Genomic DNA, 19,397 nt, shown 5'->3' with positions numbered 1-19,397 from the left:
GCGGACCTGCGACAGTGGCGAGGGGAGGAGCCGAGCCGGCACCGCGGCGGGCGCGCGGGGCTGCGGCGGCGGCGGCGGCAGCGGCGGCTCCGGGTGAGTCCGCTCCTCCCCCTCCTCCTGCCACAGCCCCAGCCCCAGCCAAATCCCGGGGGTCGGCCCCGGCGCATGGGAGCGGGGTAGATGCAGAGGCGCGTGGATCTTGGGCCGGGGAGTGGGAGCGCTGCAGCGCTCTCTGGCCACCCCGGGGGAGGGGCACGTGGCCCTGGAAGGGGGTCCCGAAACACCTGGGTGTACCCCACCCCTCGCCCACCGATCCCCAGCGCGGGGGGATCGTTTCCCCATTCCGTGGCCCCTACGGACTTAGGGCTCCGTGGCTTTTCGAAGTCGCGGACATCGTTCCCCTCCCCTGCAGCGTCTTGGGACCCCAGCATCTTAACCCCCCAAAACCTTAAAAAAAAAAAAAAATCCCATCCTCTCTGCAGCCCGGAGAGGCATTGAGGACTTCAACTCCCAGCAGACCCTGCAGCGCCGGGTCTATGAAGCCGCAGCAGCGCGAGCGCGAGACCTGCCGGGAATTGTAGTCTCTAAGCCCTTAACGGGAGCTGGGGGCCCGGAGGTGGGAGGGGGTGGCCGGGCTCCCAGTGGGTCGCCTCGGGTCGGGCAGCTGGCTCGAGTCGGGCAAGATGTGACTCTTAAGCTGAGCTTTTTCTCCCGGCCTCAGCCCCTAGATCAGACATCCCCTCTCATTACCCAGCGCGTGGGAACGGGTCCACAGCCCCTTGTCCGCCCTAGAACCCCCATGGGCTGCCGCCCGCCGCCGTCTCGGCTGCCACCCAGGACACGGCAGAGATAAGCGCAGGTGAGTGTGACCATGCCTGTCTTGGAGTCCTGGCCTTCTGCAGCACCCCCACGACACCTGTCCATCTGTGAGCCCTGGTCTGTCTGTTCCTAATTCCCCTGCATCCCCTTCAACCCATCTTGATGCCTGGCTCCGAGCCATGTGTCACTAATTCCCGCTCTCCCCACATCCACCTCTCCTTCCTAGCCTCCTTTCATTTATGTGCTCACTGAACCTTCCCTTATGAACCCATGTCTGTCTGCCCAGCCCTCCTCTCTCCTTTTGTCTATCTGCAATCTCTAGCCATCATCTACTTGTCCTTGCCCACCCATCCATCCTCCCATTAGACCGTTTCTCTTTCAAAGATATTTCTGCCCACACTCCTGCCTGCCCCTCTTCACCGTCTCTCGTCCTCTCGTCTCTCAAGCCCCCGTGAATTAATTACACCTCGGTTCATTCCTTGTCACTGTCCATCCTAAGTCTCAATCCTTGACTTTCCTTCTGCCTGCCTGTTCACCTCTCCATCTCTTCCAAGCCTCAGTCTGCCCTTCACATTATCTCTGTCTCCCCTCCCTGTATCTCTCCCTCCCTCAACTCGGTCCCCATCTCTGCATCTCCACCTCTCCACCCCCAGCTCCCACCATACCTATCCACCTCCTATCTCTCTACCTGCATCCATCCTTCTCTCTGGCCCTCCCCGCGTCTACCCCAGTCTGGCCTCCTTGGTCCCTGGACCTTCCAACTGCTTTCCTACCCTAAGCCCCTGTCATCCTGCTCCTGCTGTCTAAAATGCTTTTCTTTAAAATGCTTTTCCCACCCTGGCACCACTGCCCCCCGCCTGTGGCTGGCTCCATGTCATCCTTCAGGTTTGGGAGAGCCCTCCCTGACCGCCCCCCTCTGAGTTCCTTTGTGACACATCCTCCAGCTGCGTCCTGTGGAGCGCTTCTCACAGACAGTCTGAGAGTGACCGGTTTGTCTATGTGTGTTTGTTTGCTTGTTTACTCTATGTCTCCTCTCGTTGGATTGTGACACCAGGTCAGGGAACTCCAGGACCTTGTTCTCTGCTGGATTCGCAGCAACCAGCACAGCATGTAGGGTGTAGTTGGTGCTGGATGGATGTTTGTTGCATGAATGAATGATGAATGGCTGGCACCTTGTCTGCTCATCCCTAACTCCTGTTCTTTCATCTGTGCAGCCCTAATCTTTGTTTCCTCATCTGTCCATCCCTTTATTTGTGCATCCTCATTCTTAGCCCCTTCACTGGCCTTCTCTGTCTCTTCCTCCTCGTTCATTTGTCCCTGTTCTCTGTCCTCTACTCCACTCATGCCCATCTCTGTCTCCTTGACTTACCCAGTCCCTGCTACTATCTCCATCCCTAATTTCTGCCCTCTTGTCTGTCCACTCCTAATTCCTTTTCCCTGTCCATCCCTCTCTAATACCTGTCACCCTGTCCTTCTTCCTCGAATCTCCATCCCTAATCCATCTGCCCCTAATCTCTGTCCCCTTTGCCCATCCTTCCTTTGCTCGGTGTCTCCTTCCACCCTTATCTCCACACCTGGCCACCCTGCCCTCCCATTCTGTTTCCCATCTGCACCCTTGCCCCATCCCTCCCACGCACAGGACCAGACGGCCACCATGTCAGGAGACTACGAGGATGACCTCTGCCGGCGGGCACTCATCCTGGTCTCGGACCTCTGTGCGCGGGTCCGAGATGCTGACACCAACGACAGGTGCCAGGAGTTCAATGACCGAATCCGAGGCTATCCCCGGGGTCCAGATGCAGGTCAGCACCCCTGCCTGTCTTGGCCAGCCCCCTGCCTGCACTATGGCCAGGAGACTCAGAGCAGAACTGCTCAGCTTTCCATTGCTTGTGGGGTCAGTCCCTCGTAGAGTCTTGCCCCCATCCTGCCTGCTGCTGCCCCTCTCCCAAATCTCTGATCCAAGGAGAGGGAGCTGTGTGGTCCGCTTTTTGAGTTTTGCCCTGTGGGCCTCCCTCTGACTACCACCACCAAATGCCCCCTTCAGATATCTCTGTGCATCTTGTGTAAATCTCAGGCTCTTGAGTCAGACTGACTTGTTTGGTTCAAATCCCATCTCCCTCACTTTATTAATAACTGCATGGCTGTAGGTAAGTGACTCTTCTTCTGGGACTCAGTATCCTCATCTGGAAAATGGGGATAATAAAAGGGATGCTTCATAGAGCAGATGAAAGACTTAAATGATGTAACACCTAGGAAGCACTTAGAACAATGCTGGCACATAGTGGTCATTCATTCAATGCTGGGATTCACTTACTGAGCACCAGCTGTGGTCCAGGCAGCATGCAAGGTCCTTTGCACATCTCAATGATTACTCACAGTGACCCTCTGTGGAACATATAATCCCCATTTTCAACAGAGGAAACTGAGGCTGAGAAGGGTGAAGTGACCTGTCCAAGGTCACACAGCCAGAAAGCAGCAGGGTTCTGGGAATGAGGAAACATTATGAGTGCCATTGTCCAGAGGAGGAAACGGTGACCAGTGGAAGCATGTGCTGAGTGATTACAGCCACAATCACACTTGCTGAGCACCAGGGCAGGGCCTGGCACCTCATGTGCAGGATGTCCAGGTGACAGTCATGAGGTATAAGGCCGAGAGAGCAGCAGTCACTTGCCCAGAGGCTCAATGCTGGCAGAGGCAGAATTGAATCCTGCATAGTCTAGTATAGCACTGTAGTCTGGGGGTGCCCACGACCACCCTCAGGTTCAATGATTTGCTAGAATCATTGACTCACAGAACTCAGGAAACTGTTTTTGTTTGTCTGTTTGTTTGTTTTTGAGATGGAGTTTCACTCTTATTGCCCAGGCTGGAGTGTAATTAATGGTGGGATCTCGGCTCTCTGCATCCTCCACCTCCCAGGTTCAAGTGATTCTCCTGCCTCAGCCTCCCTAGTAGCTGGGATTACAGGCGCCTGCCACCACGCCCAGTTAATGTTTTGTATTTTCAGTAGAGACAGGGTTTCATCATGTTCACCAGGCTGGTCAAGACCTCCTGACCTCAAGTGATCCACCCGCCCCAGCCTCCCAAAGTGCTGGGATTACAGGCATGAGCCACCACGCCTGGCTGGAAACTGTTACACTCATGGTTATGGTTTATGACAGTAAAAGGATACAGACTGAAGTCAGCAAAGGGAAAAGGCACCCAGGGCAGAGTCCGGGACAGACCAGGTGTGAGCTTCCAGTCATCCTCTCCCAGTGGAGTCACATGGACAGTGCTTAATTTCCCCAGCAATGACGTGTGACAGCATGCACAGTCTATTACGAACCAGGGAAGCTCACCTAAGCTTTGGTGTGCAGGGTTTTTATTGGGGGTCAGTCCCATATACGTGGCTGATTGCTGGTGTGGCTGACTTTAGTCTCCAGCTCCTCCAGAGGTTGAGCTGGAGGCCTCCAGCATACACCACAGTGTTAGCATACACTATGCCACATGATCCAAGGCCCCAGGTAAACAAAGACACTCTAATCAGGCAGGACATTCCATGGGCTTAGAGGTTCCAGGGAGCTGATCAAGGGCCAAACCTTTCTCTGGGCAAGGTGAATCTTCTACTGCGCAACTACACCACCTCTCCACGCCCAAATAGCTCCCCAGTCTGTGCAGACAGGAATGGGGAATCTGTCAGGGTTTGTGGGATTCATGTTTTGAGTTGGACAGGGTCTGAATCAGGCTAGCAGTAGGGGAAAGCATCTGTTTAATTTTTCTCCACAATGACCCTGTTTTCTCAACTCACCCTGTGTTCAGGAGGCTCGTAAAGTCCTTGCCTCTGGTTTCTAACAGGCCACTCAGAATGCTCAGTGAGTGTTGGTCACTTAAAAAGGAGCACTCTGGGCCAGGTGTGGTGGCTCACACCTGTAATCCCAGCACTTTGGGAGGCTGAGGTGGACAAATCACAAGGTCAGGAGATCGAGACCATCCATGGTAAAAACCCTATCTCTACTAAAAATACAAAAACAAAAAATTAGCTGGGCATGGTGGCAGGTGCCTGTAGTCCCAGCTACTTGGGAGGCTGAGGCAGGAGAACAGCATGAACCCGGGAGGCGGAGCTTGCAGTGAGCCGAGATCACACCACTGCACTCCGCAGAGATCGCATCACTGCACTCCAGCCTGGGTGACACAGCGAGACTCCGTCTCAAAAAAAAAAAAAAAAAAAGGAGCACTCTGGCCAGGCATGGTGGTGCATGCCTGTAATCCCAGTACTTTGGGAAGCTGAGGTGGATGGATCTGAGGCCAGGAGTTCAAGAGCAGCCTGGCCAACATAACAAAACCCCATCTATTCCAAAAATACAAAAATTAGCCAGGTGTGGTGGTGCCCACCTGTTGTCCCAGCTACTCAGGAGGCTGAGGCACAGGAAGTGCTTGAACCTGGGAGGTGGAGGCTGCAGTGAACCGAGATCATGCCACTGCACTCCAGCCTGGATGACAGAGCAAGACTCTGCCCCCCCGCCAAAAAAAGCACCCCAAGAGGGAGGGGGGAAGGAAACCCAGAGTTCTTCTGCCAGTGCCTGTTATATGTCCCTGCAGGGCCACTTCCTCTCTCTCAGAGCCTGTTTTCTCATCTGTAAAATGGGATAAGTCATTCCAAAGTTATATAATGTCATAAGGATTAATGTCACACACCACTATAGCTTCACTAATCAATCCAGGACCAGAAGGCAACCCCTTCCTGCTGTGTGTCCCCTAATGTAACTGGACACAGCCGTTTCACTCAGCTGTCCTTGCCGGCAATGGCCTAGCTACCTGCTTCCCCACCATAACCTACTGTCTGTTAGGAGTCGGGATTTTCCCTGTCTTTCACTTTGTCAACACCCAGAAGTCCATTTCAAAACAAATTCCCATTCCTTGAAGGTCATTTCTGAAAAACCCCACTCCTGGTACCAATTACTGAAGAAGCCTAAAACCTTTGATTGTAAGAACAATTCTGTACTTGGGTTTCTCTGCAAGGCATATCAGCACATATGTGGCATTCGGAATGTGTTAGCTATGGTGTTGATGGTGTTGGACACACATAGTGGCAGCAATAGGATTTATTATTCTAATAAAAATTCACATTTGAACTACCATTTATTGGGAAGCATTGAGGTGTGATAGCATCATGATAAAGACCATGGGCTCTGAAGCCAGGCTTCCCAGACTTAAATCCTGACTCTACCACCTACCAGCTATGGACTTTGAGCAGGTGACTACAGGTATACAAACCTCAGTTTTCTTTTGTGGAAAACAGGGATAAATATGTTGCCAACCTCGTGTAGTGCCTGGCAGGCTTAAATAACCTGATCTCTATAAAGTACTGAGCTATCTGGTATGTAATCACCCCTCAAGATATATTTGTTATTATCTTCCACATGTGATTTACCTTCTGCATTCCTTCAAACTACTATAAGAGGGAAGAACTGATTTTTCCTACTTGGAAAATGGAAAATGTAAGGTTCAGAGTGGTTAAGATATGTTCCCAAGGCCACACAGCAAGTGTGATTTAAACCCTGCCCTGCCTAACTGTGTCATGCAGGATCCATGCTTCCTTGACCGTCTCTGAGCATTTTGGAGGACCTTGGTGCTACCTCACATGTTGTGTTCTATTATAGAGAGGCAGCAAAGTCTAGTGATTAAGAGAATAAAATCTGGAGAGAGACTGTTGGATTCAAATCTTAGAACTGTCATTTATTACTTGTAAAACCTTAAACAAATCACTGAATCTGTGTCTCAGTTGCCTCATCTTTAAAATGGTTATATAGAACTACTGGGCTGGGCAAAGTGGCCACATCTGTAATCACAGCACTTTGGGAGGCCAAGGTGGGAAGATTGCTTGAGGCCAGGAGTTCGAGACCAGCCTGGGCAACATAGCAAGACCTCATCTCTACAAAAAAATTAAAAAGTTAGCCAGGTGTGATAGCACATACCTGTAGTTCCAGCTTCTTGGGAGGCTGAGGTAAGAGGATTGCTTGAGCCCAGGAGTTCGAGGGTACAGTGAGCTGTGATTATGCCACTGCACTCCAGCCTGAGTAACAGAGATTCCATCTCTTTAAAAAATACAATACTTAACCTTGTAGAGTTGTAGAACATAAATTAAGTAATACATGTAAAGTGCCTGGCACTTGCAATTGCATGGACAATTGCATGGCAAATATGAAGGGTTAACTCTTTGGGGACAGCAGAAGGAGGATGTACTGTGACCCCATCCTGACCCCTACCTCTGTCCTCGTTCTCTCCAGACATCTCCGTGAGCCTGCTGTCGGTCATCGTGACATTCTGTGGCATTGTGCTTCTGGGTGTCTCTCTCTTCGTGTCCTGGAAGTTGTGCTGGGTGCCCTGGCGGGACAAGGGAGGCTCGGCAGTGGGCGGTGGCCCCCTGCGCAAAGACCTAGGCCCTGGTGTCGGGCTGGCAGGCCTGGTAGGCGGCGGCGGGCACCACCTGGGGGCTGGCCTGGGTGGCCATCCTCTGCTGGGCGGCCCACACCACCATGCCCATGCCACCCACCATCCACCCTTTGCTGAGCTGCTGGAGCCAGGCAGCCTGGGGGGTTCTGACACCCCTGAGCCCTCCTACTTGGACATGGACTCGTATCCAGAGGCTGCAGCAGCAGCAGTGGCCGCTGGGGTCAAACCGAGCCAAACATCCCCTGAGCTGCCCTCTGAGGGGGGAGCAGGCTCTGGGTTGCTCCTGCTGCCCCCCAGTGGTGGGGGCTTGCCCAGTGCCCAGTCACATCAGCAGGTCACAAGCCTGGCACCCACCACCAGGTGAGAGAGGATACTGGGTTGGGGGTCCACTCTGAACTTCTGCTCCTCCTCTGTGTCTCTTTCCTATCTATGGCTCTTATGAGTTTGGGATTTGGAGGGGAATCGGGGTATTGACTTCTGGATCTTAGGGAAAGAGGAGGCTGGGGCCCTAGACTCCTGGATCTGAGGGAGGTTGGGGCTGTGGGGTCTAGACCCCTTGGACCAGAAGGAGTAGGGGACTGGGGGCCTGAATTCCTGGGTCCAGAGGGAGGAGACTGGGGGCAGGACTTAGGACAGGAAAGTAGAGGAGAATGAGGTTGGATCCCCAAGTCCCCTGTGGCACAAGGCAGTTCACCCCCTTTCACCCTAAGCCAGGATTGGTAGTGGGACCTGGAGTTCCTTCATTCATTATTCCTCAATATACATGTAAATGTATATTGAGCACTAATATAAACTAGGCCTGAGAGGGGTGTTAGGAAAACACCAGACTCTGCCCTCCTGTCACTCACAGCGCAGGGGAGGCGGCCCCCAGACTGGCTGTCCTGGTGTAGCCAGGTTGGTGAGACAGGAAAGCAGCTCAGGGAACCGCAGCTGGGAGAAGGCTGGGAGCTTCCTGGAGGTGGAGATGTCTCAGCTGAGACCCGCAGGCTGAGGGAGAGTTAGGAAGGCAAAGAGGCAGGGCTGTGACCTGGGGATTCCAGGTGAAAGGGGCGGCCCAGGCAAAGACAAGAGAAGAACAAGATCCTAGTGCATTGTGAGGACAGCCCACACCAAGGGGACAGCCAGGGCACCAAGCCTTAGTCACCAAGGCATGAGAATAAGTTTGAAAAAAAGAAAACTTCAGGCTGGGCGCAGTGGCTCATGCCTGTAATCCCAGCACTTTGGGAGGCCGAGGTGGGCAGATCACTTGAGGTCAGGAGTTCGAGACCAGCCTAGCCAATATGGTGAAACCCCATCTCTACTAAAAATACAAAAAAAAAAAAAAAAAGCTGGGCATGTTGGTGTGTGTCTGTAATCCCAGCTACTCAGGAGGCTGAGACAGGAGAATCTCTTGAACCCGGGAGCCAAGATTGCACCACTGTACTCCAGCCTGGGCAGCAAAGCGAGACTCCATCTCAAAAAAAAAAAAAAGAAAGAAAGAAAAAAGAAAACTTCAGAGATGTGGCTACAGACACCAGACCACATGGGGCTTTCAGTGCCCGCCTGAGGGTCTGGGACTTTGTCCTGAGGGCACTGAGGAGCCATGGGAGGGCTGTGAGCAGGGGAGGGGTAGGCTCAGCTCTGGGTGTAGAAGGAACCCTCTGGGGCCATATGGGAATGGGCTGGAGGGAGACACTGGAGGCTGAGAGTCCAGGAGAGGACAAGGCCTGAGCTGTGACCAGGACAGTGGGGATAGAGAGGAGAGACGGCCAGGGAGATTAAGGGCAGAAGAGGGTTCAAAGAAGGTCTGTGTTATGTGGGGCGCCAGGGGTCCATGGAGAAGCATCCTGGGTCACCAGCTTGAGGTCCAAAGGAGGTTACTGGAAGCTGGTGCATGCACAGGTCTGGGCTGGAGCTAGCTTTGAAATGGGAAGAATCAGGCTGGGTGTGGTGGCTCATGCCTGTAATCCCAGCACTTTGGGAGGCCGAGGCGGGCAGATCATCTGAGGTCAGGAGTTTAAGACCAGCCTGACCAACATGGTGAAACCCCATCTCTGCTAAAAATATAAAAATTAGCCGGGTATGGTAGTGGGCGCCTGTAATCCCAGTTACTCGGGAGGCTGAGGCAGGATAATCGCTTGAACCTGGGAGGCAGAGGTTGCAGTGGGCCGAGATCGCGCCTTTGCACTCCAGCCTGGGCGACAAGAGCAAAAATCCATCTCAAAAAAGAAGGAAGGAAGGAAGGAAAGAAGGGAGGGAGGGAGGGAAGGAATGCCCCCAGATACCAATGGGGAAACTGAGGCTCAGAGAGCACAGTGGCTTCCTCAAGCTCACACAGTGAGCAAAGGAGGGGACTTGTGGCCACCTGGCTGGGGGATGGAGGGAAAGGCAGGGAGGAGTCTCCCAGGTCTCTGCATGCAGTCGAAGATCAGAGCCACCGACCTCACCTCGGTCTTCCCCTACCCCTACAGGTACCCAGCCCTGCCCCGACCCCTCACCCAGCAGACTCTGACTTCCCAGCCGGACCCCAGCAGTGAGGAGCGGCCACCTGCCCTGCCCTTGCCCCTGCCTGGCGGCGAGGAAAAAGCCAAACTCATTGGGCAGATTAAGCCAGAGCTGTACCAGGGGACTGGCCCTGGTGGCCGGCGGAGCGGTGGGGGCCCAGGCTCTGGAGAGGCAGGCACAGGGGCACCCTGTGGCCGCATCAGCTTCGCCCTGCGGTACCTCTATGGCTCGGACCAGCTGGTGGTGAGGATCCTGCAGGCCCTGGACCTCCCCGCCAAGGACTCCAACGGCTTCTCAGACCCCTACGTCAAGATCTACCTGCTGCCTGACCGCAAGAAAAAGTTTCAGACCAAGGTCCGGAGCAGCGGGCTGGACACTGGGGTCCCACAGAGAGGGAGCTAAGGGTCTGGACTCCTGGGTCTGAGGGAGGAGGGGCTGGGGGCCTGGACTCCTGGGTCTGAGGAAGCAGTGGCTGGGGGTCTGGACTCCTGGGTCTGAGGGAGGAGGGGCTTGTCCTGGACTTCTGGGTCTGAGGGAGGAGGGGCTTGTCCTGGACTTCTGGGTCTGAGGGAGGAGGGGCTGGGGGCCTGGACTCCTGGGTCTGAGGAAGCAGAGGCTAGGGGTCTGGACTCCTGGGTCTGAGGGAGGAGGGGCTGGGGGTCTGGACTCCTGGGTCTGAGGAAGCAGCGGCTGGGGGTCTGGACTCCTGGGTCTGAGGGAGGAGGGGCTGGGGGCCTGGACTTCTGGGTCTGAGGGAGGAGGGGCTGGGGGTCTGGACTCCTGGGTCTGAGGGAGGAGGGGCTTGTCCTGGACTTCTGGGTCTGAGGGAGGAGGGGCTGGGGGCCTGGACTCCTGGGTCTGAGGGAGGAGGGGCTGGGGGCCTGGACTCCTGGGTCTGAGGGAGGAGGGGCTGGGGGTCTGGACTCCTGGGTCTGAGGGAGGAGGGGCTGGGGGCCTGGACTCCTAGGTCTGAGGGAGGAGGTGCTGGGGGCCTGGACTCCTGGGTCTGAGGGAGGAGGGGCTGGGGGTCTGGACTCCTGGGTCTGAGGGAGGAGGGGCTGGGGGCCTGGACTCCTAGGTCTGAGGGAGGAGGTGCTGGGCCTGGACTCCGGGGTCTGAGAGAGGAGGGGCTGGGGGCCTGGACTCCTAGGTCTGAGGGAGGAGGTGCTGGGCCTGGACTCCGGGGTCTGAGAGAGGAGGGGCTGGGGGCCTGGACTCCTGGATCCCGTGGAGGAGGGGCTCATGGGCACGGTGTCTGTCTCCTGTTGCCCACCACCACCAGGTGCACAGGAAGACCCTGAACCCCGTCTTCAATGAGACGTTTCAATTCTCGGTGCCCCTGGCTGAGCTGGCCCAACGCAAACTGCACTTCAGCGTCTATGACTTTGACCGCTTCTCGCGGCACGACCTCATCGGCCAGGTGGTGCTGGACAACCTCCTGGAGCTGGCCGAGCAGCCCCCTGACCGCCCGCTCTGGAGAGACATCGTGGAGGGCGGCTCGGTCAGTGGCCCTCTCCCCTGACCTTCCCCTTCCCAGGGCCCTGAGACCCCCCGGGTTGCAAGCGCCCTGCCCTCAGAGTTCATAACTTCCTCACTTCTTGTCCCCACATTTTTCTGTTAAAATGTATCACACTGGGGAAGACTGCAAACTTACAGGCAAGAATAGAGAATGGGCCGGGCGCCGTGGCTCACGCCTGTAATCCCAGCACTTTTGGAGGCCGAGGTGGGCAGATCACTTGAGGTTGGGAGTTCGAGACCAGCCTGGCCAACATGGAGAAACCCCATCTCTACTAAAAATACAAAAATTAGCTGGGCGTGGTGGCACGTGCCTGTAATCCCAGCTACTCGGGAGGCTGAGGCAGGAGAATCACTTGAACCAGGAAGTGGAGGTTGTGGTGAGCCGAGGTCATGACATTGCTCTCCAGCCTAGGCAACAAGAGTGAAACTCCGTCTCAAAAAAAAAAAAAAAAAAGAACAGATAATGGTACAATGGACACCTTTCCTCTCCTAAACATCGCCAAATGTTAGCATCAGGCCTGGATCCGATTTTCCACCCTCTCACCCACTTTATCATCAGATGCCTTCCTGCCTCAACCCCACGACTTCTCTCTCACCCCAGACTTCTTACCTTCCAACTTCCTGACTTTCCAGTGTCTGGACTTCTGGAAGCCCCAATCCCTCTCTAATCTCTGAACTTCTGAATTTTCCCAACCCCAGACGTTGGAACTCTTTCATATTCTGACCCTCTGTTTTTTCACGGTCCCTGCCCGAACGCTGATAGCCTGATCCCCCAGGCCTCAGCCATCCTGGGATCCCCAATATGCCGACACTCCTCAATTCTCCCAGCATGCAGATTATAGGGCCCAATGGCTTCTTCCTTATTCCTTGCGACCCCTGCCCTCCAGTATCTCATTCTCCCTGTACCTCCAATCCCTCCCCAGCCCCATTCTTAGGTACTTGTTGTGTGTGTCCTGAGCCCTTCTGCCCCATCAAATCTCAGATCCTCAACTCTACAGCACCCCCGCTCCAACCTAATCTGTGGATCATCCAACATTCCAGTTCTCTGCCAATCTGGGGTAGCTGTGTGTGTGTTGTGGGGAGGGCAGCCTTAATATCAGGAGAGGACTAGACCTCCTCAAGGTCCTTTCCTTCTCTGAGCCTCAGTTTCCCCATCTGTTCAATGACAGATGTCCAGTTGAGCTGGGTGCCTATAGCTCTTCCTGTAGGCTTCTTCATGGGGCTCTCCCCAGCCTGCCTGCTTGGCCCCCAAGCCCAGCCTTTGAGATTGAAGTGCCCCATTCCAAGGTCCCAGGGCCCCTGTGTGTTCCACCAGCTCCTACTCTCAGTTATCACCCGTGGCAGCCCCATGCCAGGGCCTTCTCTCTGTATCCATGCTGGCCTCATTCTTGTGCTCACCCTTCTCATTTTCTCTCGCCATCATCATCACTTGAGGTTTTCCTCACTCATTCCACTGATTCATACATTCTCTCTCTCTCTGTTTTGTTTTGTTTTTTGAGACAGAGTCTCTCTCTGTCACCCAGGCTGGAGTACAGCGGCGCAATCTCAGCTCACTGCAACCTCCACCTCCCGGGTTCAAGTGATTGTGATTCTCATGCTTCAGTCACCCAAGTAGCTGGGATTACAGGCTCCCGGCACCACGCCCGGCTAATTTTTGTATTTTTAGTAGAGACAAGGTTTCGCCATGTTGGCCAGGCTGGTCTCGAACTCCTGAGCTCAGGTTATCCGCCCACCTCAGCCTCCCAAACTGCTGGGATTACAGGCATCAGCCACTGCACCCAGCCTTCATTCATTTCTTCAACCACTGTTTTTTCAGGAGCAGGGCCTGGGGACCCCAGGGAGCCCTCGGCAGCTCCAGGTCTAGGTGGTCAGGCCTCAGGGGCCAGGGTTATGGGGAGGCACAGGAGGAGCCTCTGCAGGGCTGTGGGGGATCTGGGAGCTTGTGGAACGAGGGGAGGCTCAAAGGCCAGGGAGGAGATAGAGGGAAGAGTGTTCTGGCAGAGGGGCAGCCTGGGCAGATGCCCTGAGGGGAGCGAGTAGGGAGTCCAGGGCCCTGGGTGGGCACAACTGGGAGGCTGCAGGGCTAGGCCAGGTTGGTCAAAGCTCCCAACTAGCTCCAGCGTGGCTCCAGCCTGTGTGTCAGGGTTGGGGGCGGTCCTGGAAACTTCGGTGGAGGTTGATGAATCTGCTGCCCTCTCTCAGGCTGGTTTGTGTGTGTGTCTGCTTGGTCTTTGTCCCACTCTGTCTGAGTCAGCCTCTCTCTCTCTCTCTCTCAGTGCAGGGAGTAGGGTGTCTGAGTCTAGGTTTCTCTCTCGCTCTCTGGTCTCTGCCCCTCCACTCTAATTCTAGGTAACTATCACTCTCTCTGGGTCTTTATGCACCCCCAACCCACTGTCTCTGTCCCCCTCTCTCTCTGGGCCTCTGTCTCTCTCTGAGTCTCTCTCTCTGTATATATATATATATATCTTTCTCTCTCTGGGCCTCTGTCCCTCTCTCTCTGGGCCTCTGTCCCTCTCTCTCTGGGCCTCTGTCCCTCTCTCTCTGGGTCTCTGTCTCTCTCTCTCTGGGTCTCTGTCCCTCTCTCTCTCTGGGTCTCTGTCCCTCTCTCTCTGGGCCTCTGTCCCTCTCTCTCTCTGGGTCTCTGTCCCCCTCTCTCTCTGGGCCTCTGTCCCTCTCTCTCTGGGTCTCTGTCCCCCTCTCTCTCTGGGCCTCTGTCCCTCTCTCTCTCTCTGGGTCTCTGTCCCCCTCTCTCTGGGTCTCTGTCCCCCCCTCTCTCTCTGGGTCTCTGTCCCCCTCTCTCTCTGGGTCTCTGTCCCTCTCTCTCTCTGGGTCTCTGTCCCCCTCTCTCTCTGGGTCTCTGTCCCTCTCTCTCTGGGTGTCTGTCCCCCTTTCTCTCTCTGGGTCTCTGTCCCTCTCTCTCTGGGTCTCTGTCCCTCTCTCTCTGGGTCTCTGTCCCCCTCTCTCTCTGGGTCTCTGTCCCTCTCTCTCTGGGTCTCTGTCCCCCTCTCTCTCTAGGCCTCTGTCCTCCTCTCTCTCTGGGTCTCTGTCTCTGTCTCTGGGCCTCTGTCCCTCTGACTTTAGAACTTTGCCTGTGGGTCTGTCTTTCCAGCTGCATCCCTCAGTGTTTTGGCTTCTGTCTCAGTCTATTTCTCTTTGTGTTTTCTCTCTCTCTCACCTTCTCAGTCTCTCCCCTCCTCTCTCTCCCCCCTCACTCATGCGTCTTCCAATCTTTCGTGCAGAACAAATAAGCTTCGACGGTCATGGGTAGCTGTGGCCAGGGAGTTACTGGGCCTTGGCCCAGAGTCAGATTGTTAAGTGGATGGGAAGCCTGAGCCCTGGATGTCAGGGTGGAAAGCAGGAGGCTCCGATGGGAGAGAAAATCAGGGAGAGTTGAAGAGGGGCTGAGGCAAGATATCACTGACCTCTTCCCCAACTGCAGGAAAAGGCAGATCTTGGGGAGCTCAACTTCTCACTCTGCTACCTCCCCACGGCCGGGCGCCTCACCGTGACCATCATCAAAGCCTCTAACCTCAAAGCGATGGACCTCACTGGCTTCTCAGGTGAGGGTCCTGGGTCTGAGGCACGAGGGGCTGGGGGCCTGGACTCCTGGGTCTGAGGGAGGAGGAGCTGGGGATCTGGACTCCTGGGTCTGAAGGAGGAGGGGCCGGGGGCCTGGACTCCTGGGTCTGAGGGAGGAGGGGCCGGGGTTCTGGATTCCTGGGTCTTAGGGAGGAGGGGCCGTGGGCCTGGACTCCTGGTTCTGAGAAAGGAGGACCCGAGGTCTGGACTCTTGGGTCTGAGGAAGGAGGGGCTGGGGGCCTGGGGTCCCGGACCTCTGGGTCTGAGGGAGGAGGGGCTCGGGGCCTGGGGTCCTGGACCCCTAGGTCTGAGGGAGGGAGTCTCTGTTCCTTACTTCATTGCTGTTCCCAGACCCCTACGTGAAGGCCTCTCTGATCAGCGAGGGGCGGCGTCTGAAGAAGCGGAAAACCTCCATCAAGAAGAACACACTGAACCCCACGTATAATGAGGCGCTGGTGTTCGACGTGGCCCCCGAGAGCGTGGAGAACGTGGGGCTCAGCATCGCCGTGGTGGACTACGACTGGTGAGGGGCGCGGCCCGGGCGGAGGTCAGGCAGGAGGGTTGGGGTGGGGACAGGCCCTCCCACCGCCCTCCACGGTCCTCACCGACCCCCACCCCCAGCATCGGGCACAACGAGGTGATCGGCGTGTGCCGCGTGGGCCCCGACGCTGCCGACCCGCACGGTCGCGAGCACTGGGCAGAGATGCTGGCCAACCCCCGCAAGCCCGTGGAGCACTGGCATCAGCTAGTGGAGGTGAGTAGGGGTCCCACACCGACCGCTGACAAGCACCCGTGCACCCTCGGCCCCTTCATCCATGCAACGAACGCCCTGCATGCTTATGAGCCGCAGAGCCAGGCGTCCTGGGTTTCAATCCCTGCTGTGCCAACTTTAGCTGTGCGGCTTAGAGCCAGTTACCCAAGCGCTCTGTGCCTCAGTTTACCCACTAGGAAATGGGACTGTTGATAGCATCTTCTGTTAGGATAGAGGTGAGATGTGCTGAGTTAAACATTCTGTAAGTGGTCGCTGCTGTTGTTACCCATGAGGCTAAGTTGAAAATAGAGGGGGCTGGGCGCGGTGGCTCACGCCTGTAATCCCAGCACTTTGGGAGGCCGAGGCAGGCGGATCACCTGAGGTCAGGAGTTCGAGACCAGCCTGACCAACATGGAGAAACCCTGTCTCTACTAAAAATACAAAATTAGCTGGGCGTGGTGGCGCACGCCTGTAATCCCAGCTACTTGGGAGGCTGAGGCAGGAGAATCGCTTGAACCTGGGAGGCAGAGGTTGCGGTGAGCCGAGATGGCGCCATTGCACTCCAGCCTGGGCGACAGAGCAAGTCTCAAAAAAAAAAAAAAAAAGTCATTTAAGATCTTACTTCATCAGGAGAAATAATCAAACATGGACATTCTCTCAATAGAAAACAAGAGGAGCAAAGAAGTAGATTTATAAAGTGTTATTGACAGATTTGCCTCCATTAAAAGCCAAGAAAGTCAAATTATTCAAATTCTGTCTAGGGTATATATGAAAGATTTAAATATAAAATAATGTTGTGAATTTCAACACATTTACTTCATTTTTCAGTATTTTTCAACTAGTTTAGCATTCCGGGAAAAATAAATTTAGAAAAAATATATAAAAACTTGGGCAGGGTGCAGTGGCTCATGCCTGTAATCCCAGCACAGGCCTTGGGAGGCCAAGGTGGGTGGATCACTTGAGCCTGGTACTTTAAGACTAGCCTGGGCAACATGGGGAGAGCCTGTCTCTACAAAAATAATTTAGGAATTAGCTAGGCATGTAGTGTGTGCTTGTAGTCCCAGCTACTCAGGAGGCTGAGGCAGGATCCCTTGAGCCCAGGAGTTTGTTACTGCAGTGAGCTATGATCTCACCACCACACTCCAGCCTGGGCAATGGAGCAAGAACCCCTCTCCTTAAAAAAAAAAAAAAAGCAAGTATATGGGGACACATACATTTCCTTTGAAATAGCAGTCTGATGTGGCATGAGACTGGCCTTTTTAAAAAATTTGATATTTTGTTCATCATTGATTTTTTTGCATTAATTTTGATTTTTTTTAAATATTGCATTATTATTATTATTATTATTGTTATTATTGAGACAGAGTCTCACTCTGTCACCCAGGCTGGAGTGCAGTGTTGCAGTCTTGGCTCACTGCAACCTCCCCCTCCCTGAGTTCAAGTGATTCTCCTCCTTCAGCCTCCCAAGTAGCTGGGACTACAGGCGTGTGCCACCTCACCCTGCTAATTTTTTTTAATTAATTAATTTATTAATTAATTTATTTATTTATTTTTGTAGAGACAGGGTTTTGCCATGTTGGCCAGGCTGGTCTCAAACTTCCGACCTCAAGTGATCCACCCACCTTGGGCTCCCAAAGTGCTGGGATTACAGGCGTGAACCACCGCGCCTGGCCAATATTGCATTAAATATTCTTTATCTTGATTGCTGCATTTGGGGCACACATTTACATTTAGTACTGAGTAAAACTTTCACCACATCACCAGATTTAGTCTGGCCCTGCTGTGGGCTTTTTTCCAGTGATCATGAGGGACCCAACACCTGGGCACACAACTCAGATTTGAGATTGGAAAAGACGGGGACTCTACTAAGGTGGATAGGATGGAAGCTACTCCCTCCTTCTGTCATTCACTCATTCATCCATCCCACAAACCTTCCCAGGAGTTTCTGGTGAGCCACTGCCCATGTTGGGCAACGCTGGTGGCACAGAGTCTAGGCCGAGTCCTGACACTGCCCATGAATTTCAGCCCCTTGTGCTCCCTGTGGCCCCAGAAGATCCTTCTACACCCAGAGCTTCCCCTCCCCTTCCTTGCTCACAGCCCTCCCGTGGCTCCCCAGTGGCCCCAGGACAGAGTCTCAGCCCCTCTGATACCATGCAGGACCTGCCCCACTCATCCCTACAGCCTCATCTCTCCTCGCATTTGCAGAGACTCTTTTTTGTGCCTCAATTTCCCCATCTGTAGAATGGAATTGTAATACCATCTGTCCGTCACTTCAGGGCCAAGTGAGAAAGCGCGTCCTAAATAATGAAACAGGATTGACGTCTTCTCCTGTTGATGATTAGCATCTGTTTAAACTCTCTATCCCTCACTCCCGAACCTTCTGGACTTTCTCCTTTAGGAAAAGACTTTGACCAGCTTCACAAAAGGCAGCAAAGGACTATCAGAGAAAGAGAATTCCGAGTGAGGGGTAAGGAGCCTGGCCACAGGGAAGAGGGGCTGAGGGCCTGGGCTCCTGGGTCTGAGGGAGGAGGGGCTGGGCCTGGGACTCCTAGATCTCTGGGTGGTGGTGGAGCTACAGGAGGTGGTGATGCAGTTCTCTGCCATTGCTGACCCCTCCTTTCCTGCTCCATCGTGCAGGTCTGGCCTAGGCCCGGGATCGGACCAGGCTCCCTCAGGACCCTATCCTTTCCTGCCCGGACCGTGAATTCATCTCCTTGAAGCCATAACGTCCGAGCTGCTGGTGCAGGGCAGCCCTGGCCCTAGGCTTCCTACCCCTGGAAGCGAGAGGATGAGAGGAGGCCGGCCCAGCTCCTTCTTTCAGGGTGGGGGGCATTCAGCCTCCACTGTGTCTGTCTTTTCTTCCCTGGGGCTCCCCCTCGAGGCGAGGGGCCATGCATGTCTGGGGGACCCCTGCCCCCCAAAACCCCTCTGTCTGTCTCTGTCTCTTTGCTGTTTGTCCAAGACTCGGTGTCCCGACCCTTGTTCTTGCCGTGAATGTCAATGGGCCAATCCTCTCTGTCCTTTCAGACACACACACACCTGTGTCCACCCCTTCTGTTCGCCACACCCCGCGTCTGGCCGGTCCCCCCACCGCTGCTGCTATCAACGCCAGAATAAACACACTCCGTGGGTCTCACTCCACCTGGGTCTCCTGTCCTCTCTGAGACTGGGAAACTGGATTGGAATATGCTGGCTCTGCAAGCAGACAAATTTGTGTTTCGTTCAATGACTGGGCAACTTAATGATCTCTCTGAGCCTCAGTTTATAAAAATGGTGTTAGTCGGGATCATTGTGAGTACAGAACACAAAATTCAACCCAAAGCCATAAACAGAATTGAAAGACCTCTGTCCATGGAAAGCCTATGAACACAGAGGGACTTCAGGCATGGTTAGATCCAGCTGTTCAAGGGATTCTCACTTCTGCTTTCCTCTTTTTTTTTTTTTTTTTGGATGGAGTTTCGCTCTTGTTGCCCAGGCTGGAGTGCAGTGGTGTGATCTCGGCTCACTGCAACCTCCCGGTTTCAAGCAATTCTCCTGCCTCAGCCTCCTGAGTAGCTGGGATTACAGCCGCTTGCCACCACGCCTGGCTAATTTTTTGTATTTTTAGTAGAGACGGGTTTCACCATGTTGGCAGGCTGGTCTCAAACTCCTGACCTCCTGTGATCTGCCCGCCTTGGCCTCCCAAAGCGCTGGGATTACAGGCGTGAGCCACCGCGCCTGGCTATTGGCTTCTCTCTCAGGTAGGTGTTTGCAGTGGCAATGAGATGGCCACTTGGAGCTCCAGGTGTATAATGCTGTATCTGTTATGATACCTTCG

General features: G+C 54.5%; 1 protein-coding gene across 6 annotated transcripts in view; it reads left to right on the top strand.

Moving 5' to 3' along the window:
* Positions 1 to 18,721, top strand: part of SYT3 (synaptotagmin 3) — a 29,165-nt gene extending 10,444 nt beyond the window's left edge. The window contains exons 1-11 of one of the 6 annotated variants that reach the window (XM_054464903.2): positions 14 to 93; positions 722 to 859; positions 2,459 to 2,621; positions 7,083 to 7,608; positions 9,699 to 10,086; positions 11,015 to 11,233; positions 14,690 to 14,810; positions 15,181 to 15,352; positions 15,451 to 15,583; positions 17,979 to 18,047; positions 18,218 to 18,721. In XM_054464903.2, coding sequence (XP_054320878.2) covers positions 2,474 to 2,621; positions 7,083 to 7,608; positions 9,699 to 10,086; positions 11,015 to 11,233; positions 14,690 to 14,810; positions 15,181 to 15,352; positions 15,451 to 15,583; positions 17,979 to 18,044 — 1,773 coding nt within the window. In that variant the 5' untranslated portion in view covers positions 14 to 93; positions 722 to 859; positions 2,459 to 2,473 and the 3' untranslated portion in view covers positions 18,045 to 18,047; positions 18,218 to 18,721. Of the gene's footprint in view, positions 1 to 13; positions 94 to 489; positions 860 to 1,045; positions 2,622 to 7,082; positions 7,609 to 9,698; positions 10,087 to 11,014; positions 11,234 to 14,689; positions 14,811 to 15,180; positions 15,353 to 15,450; positions 15,584 to 17,978; positions 18,048 to 18,217 lie in introns of those variants that run through there. The other 5 variants (XM_054464902.2, XM_054464897.2, XM_063657955.1 and 2 more) reach the window with 5 other exon arrangements.
* Positions 18,722 to 19,397: the final 676 nt, after the last annotated feature.

The sequence above is a fragment of the Pongo pygmaeus genome, chromosome 20 (assembly GCF_028885625.2).
Source record: "Pongo pygmaeus isolate AG05252 chromosome 20, NHGRI_mPonPyg2-v2.0_pri, whole genome shotgun sequence".
NCBI classification, from domain to species: Eukaryota; Metazoa; Chordata; class Mammalia; order Primates; family Hominidae; genus Pongo; species Pongo pygmaeus.
Note: the sequence above shows the minus strand (reverse complement) of the source record. Positions and strands in the feature narration are given on the sequence as shown.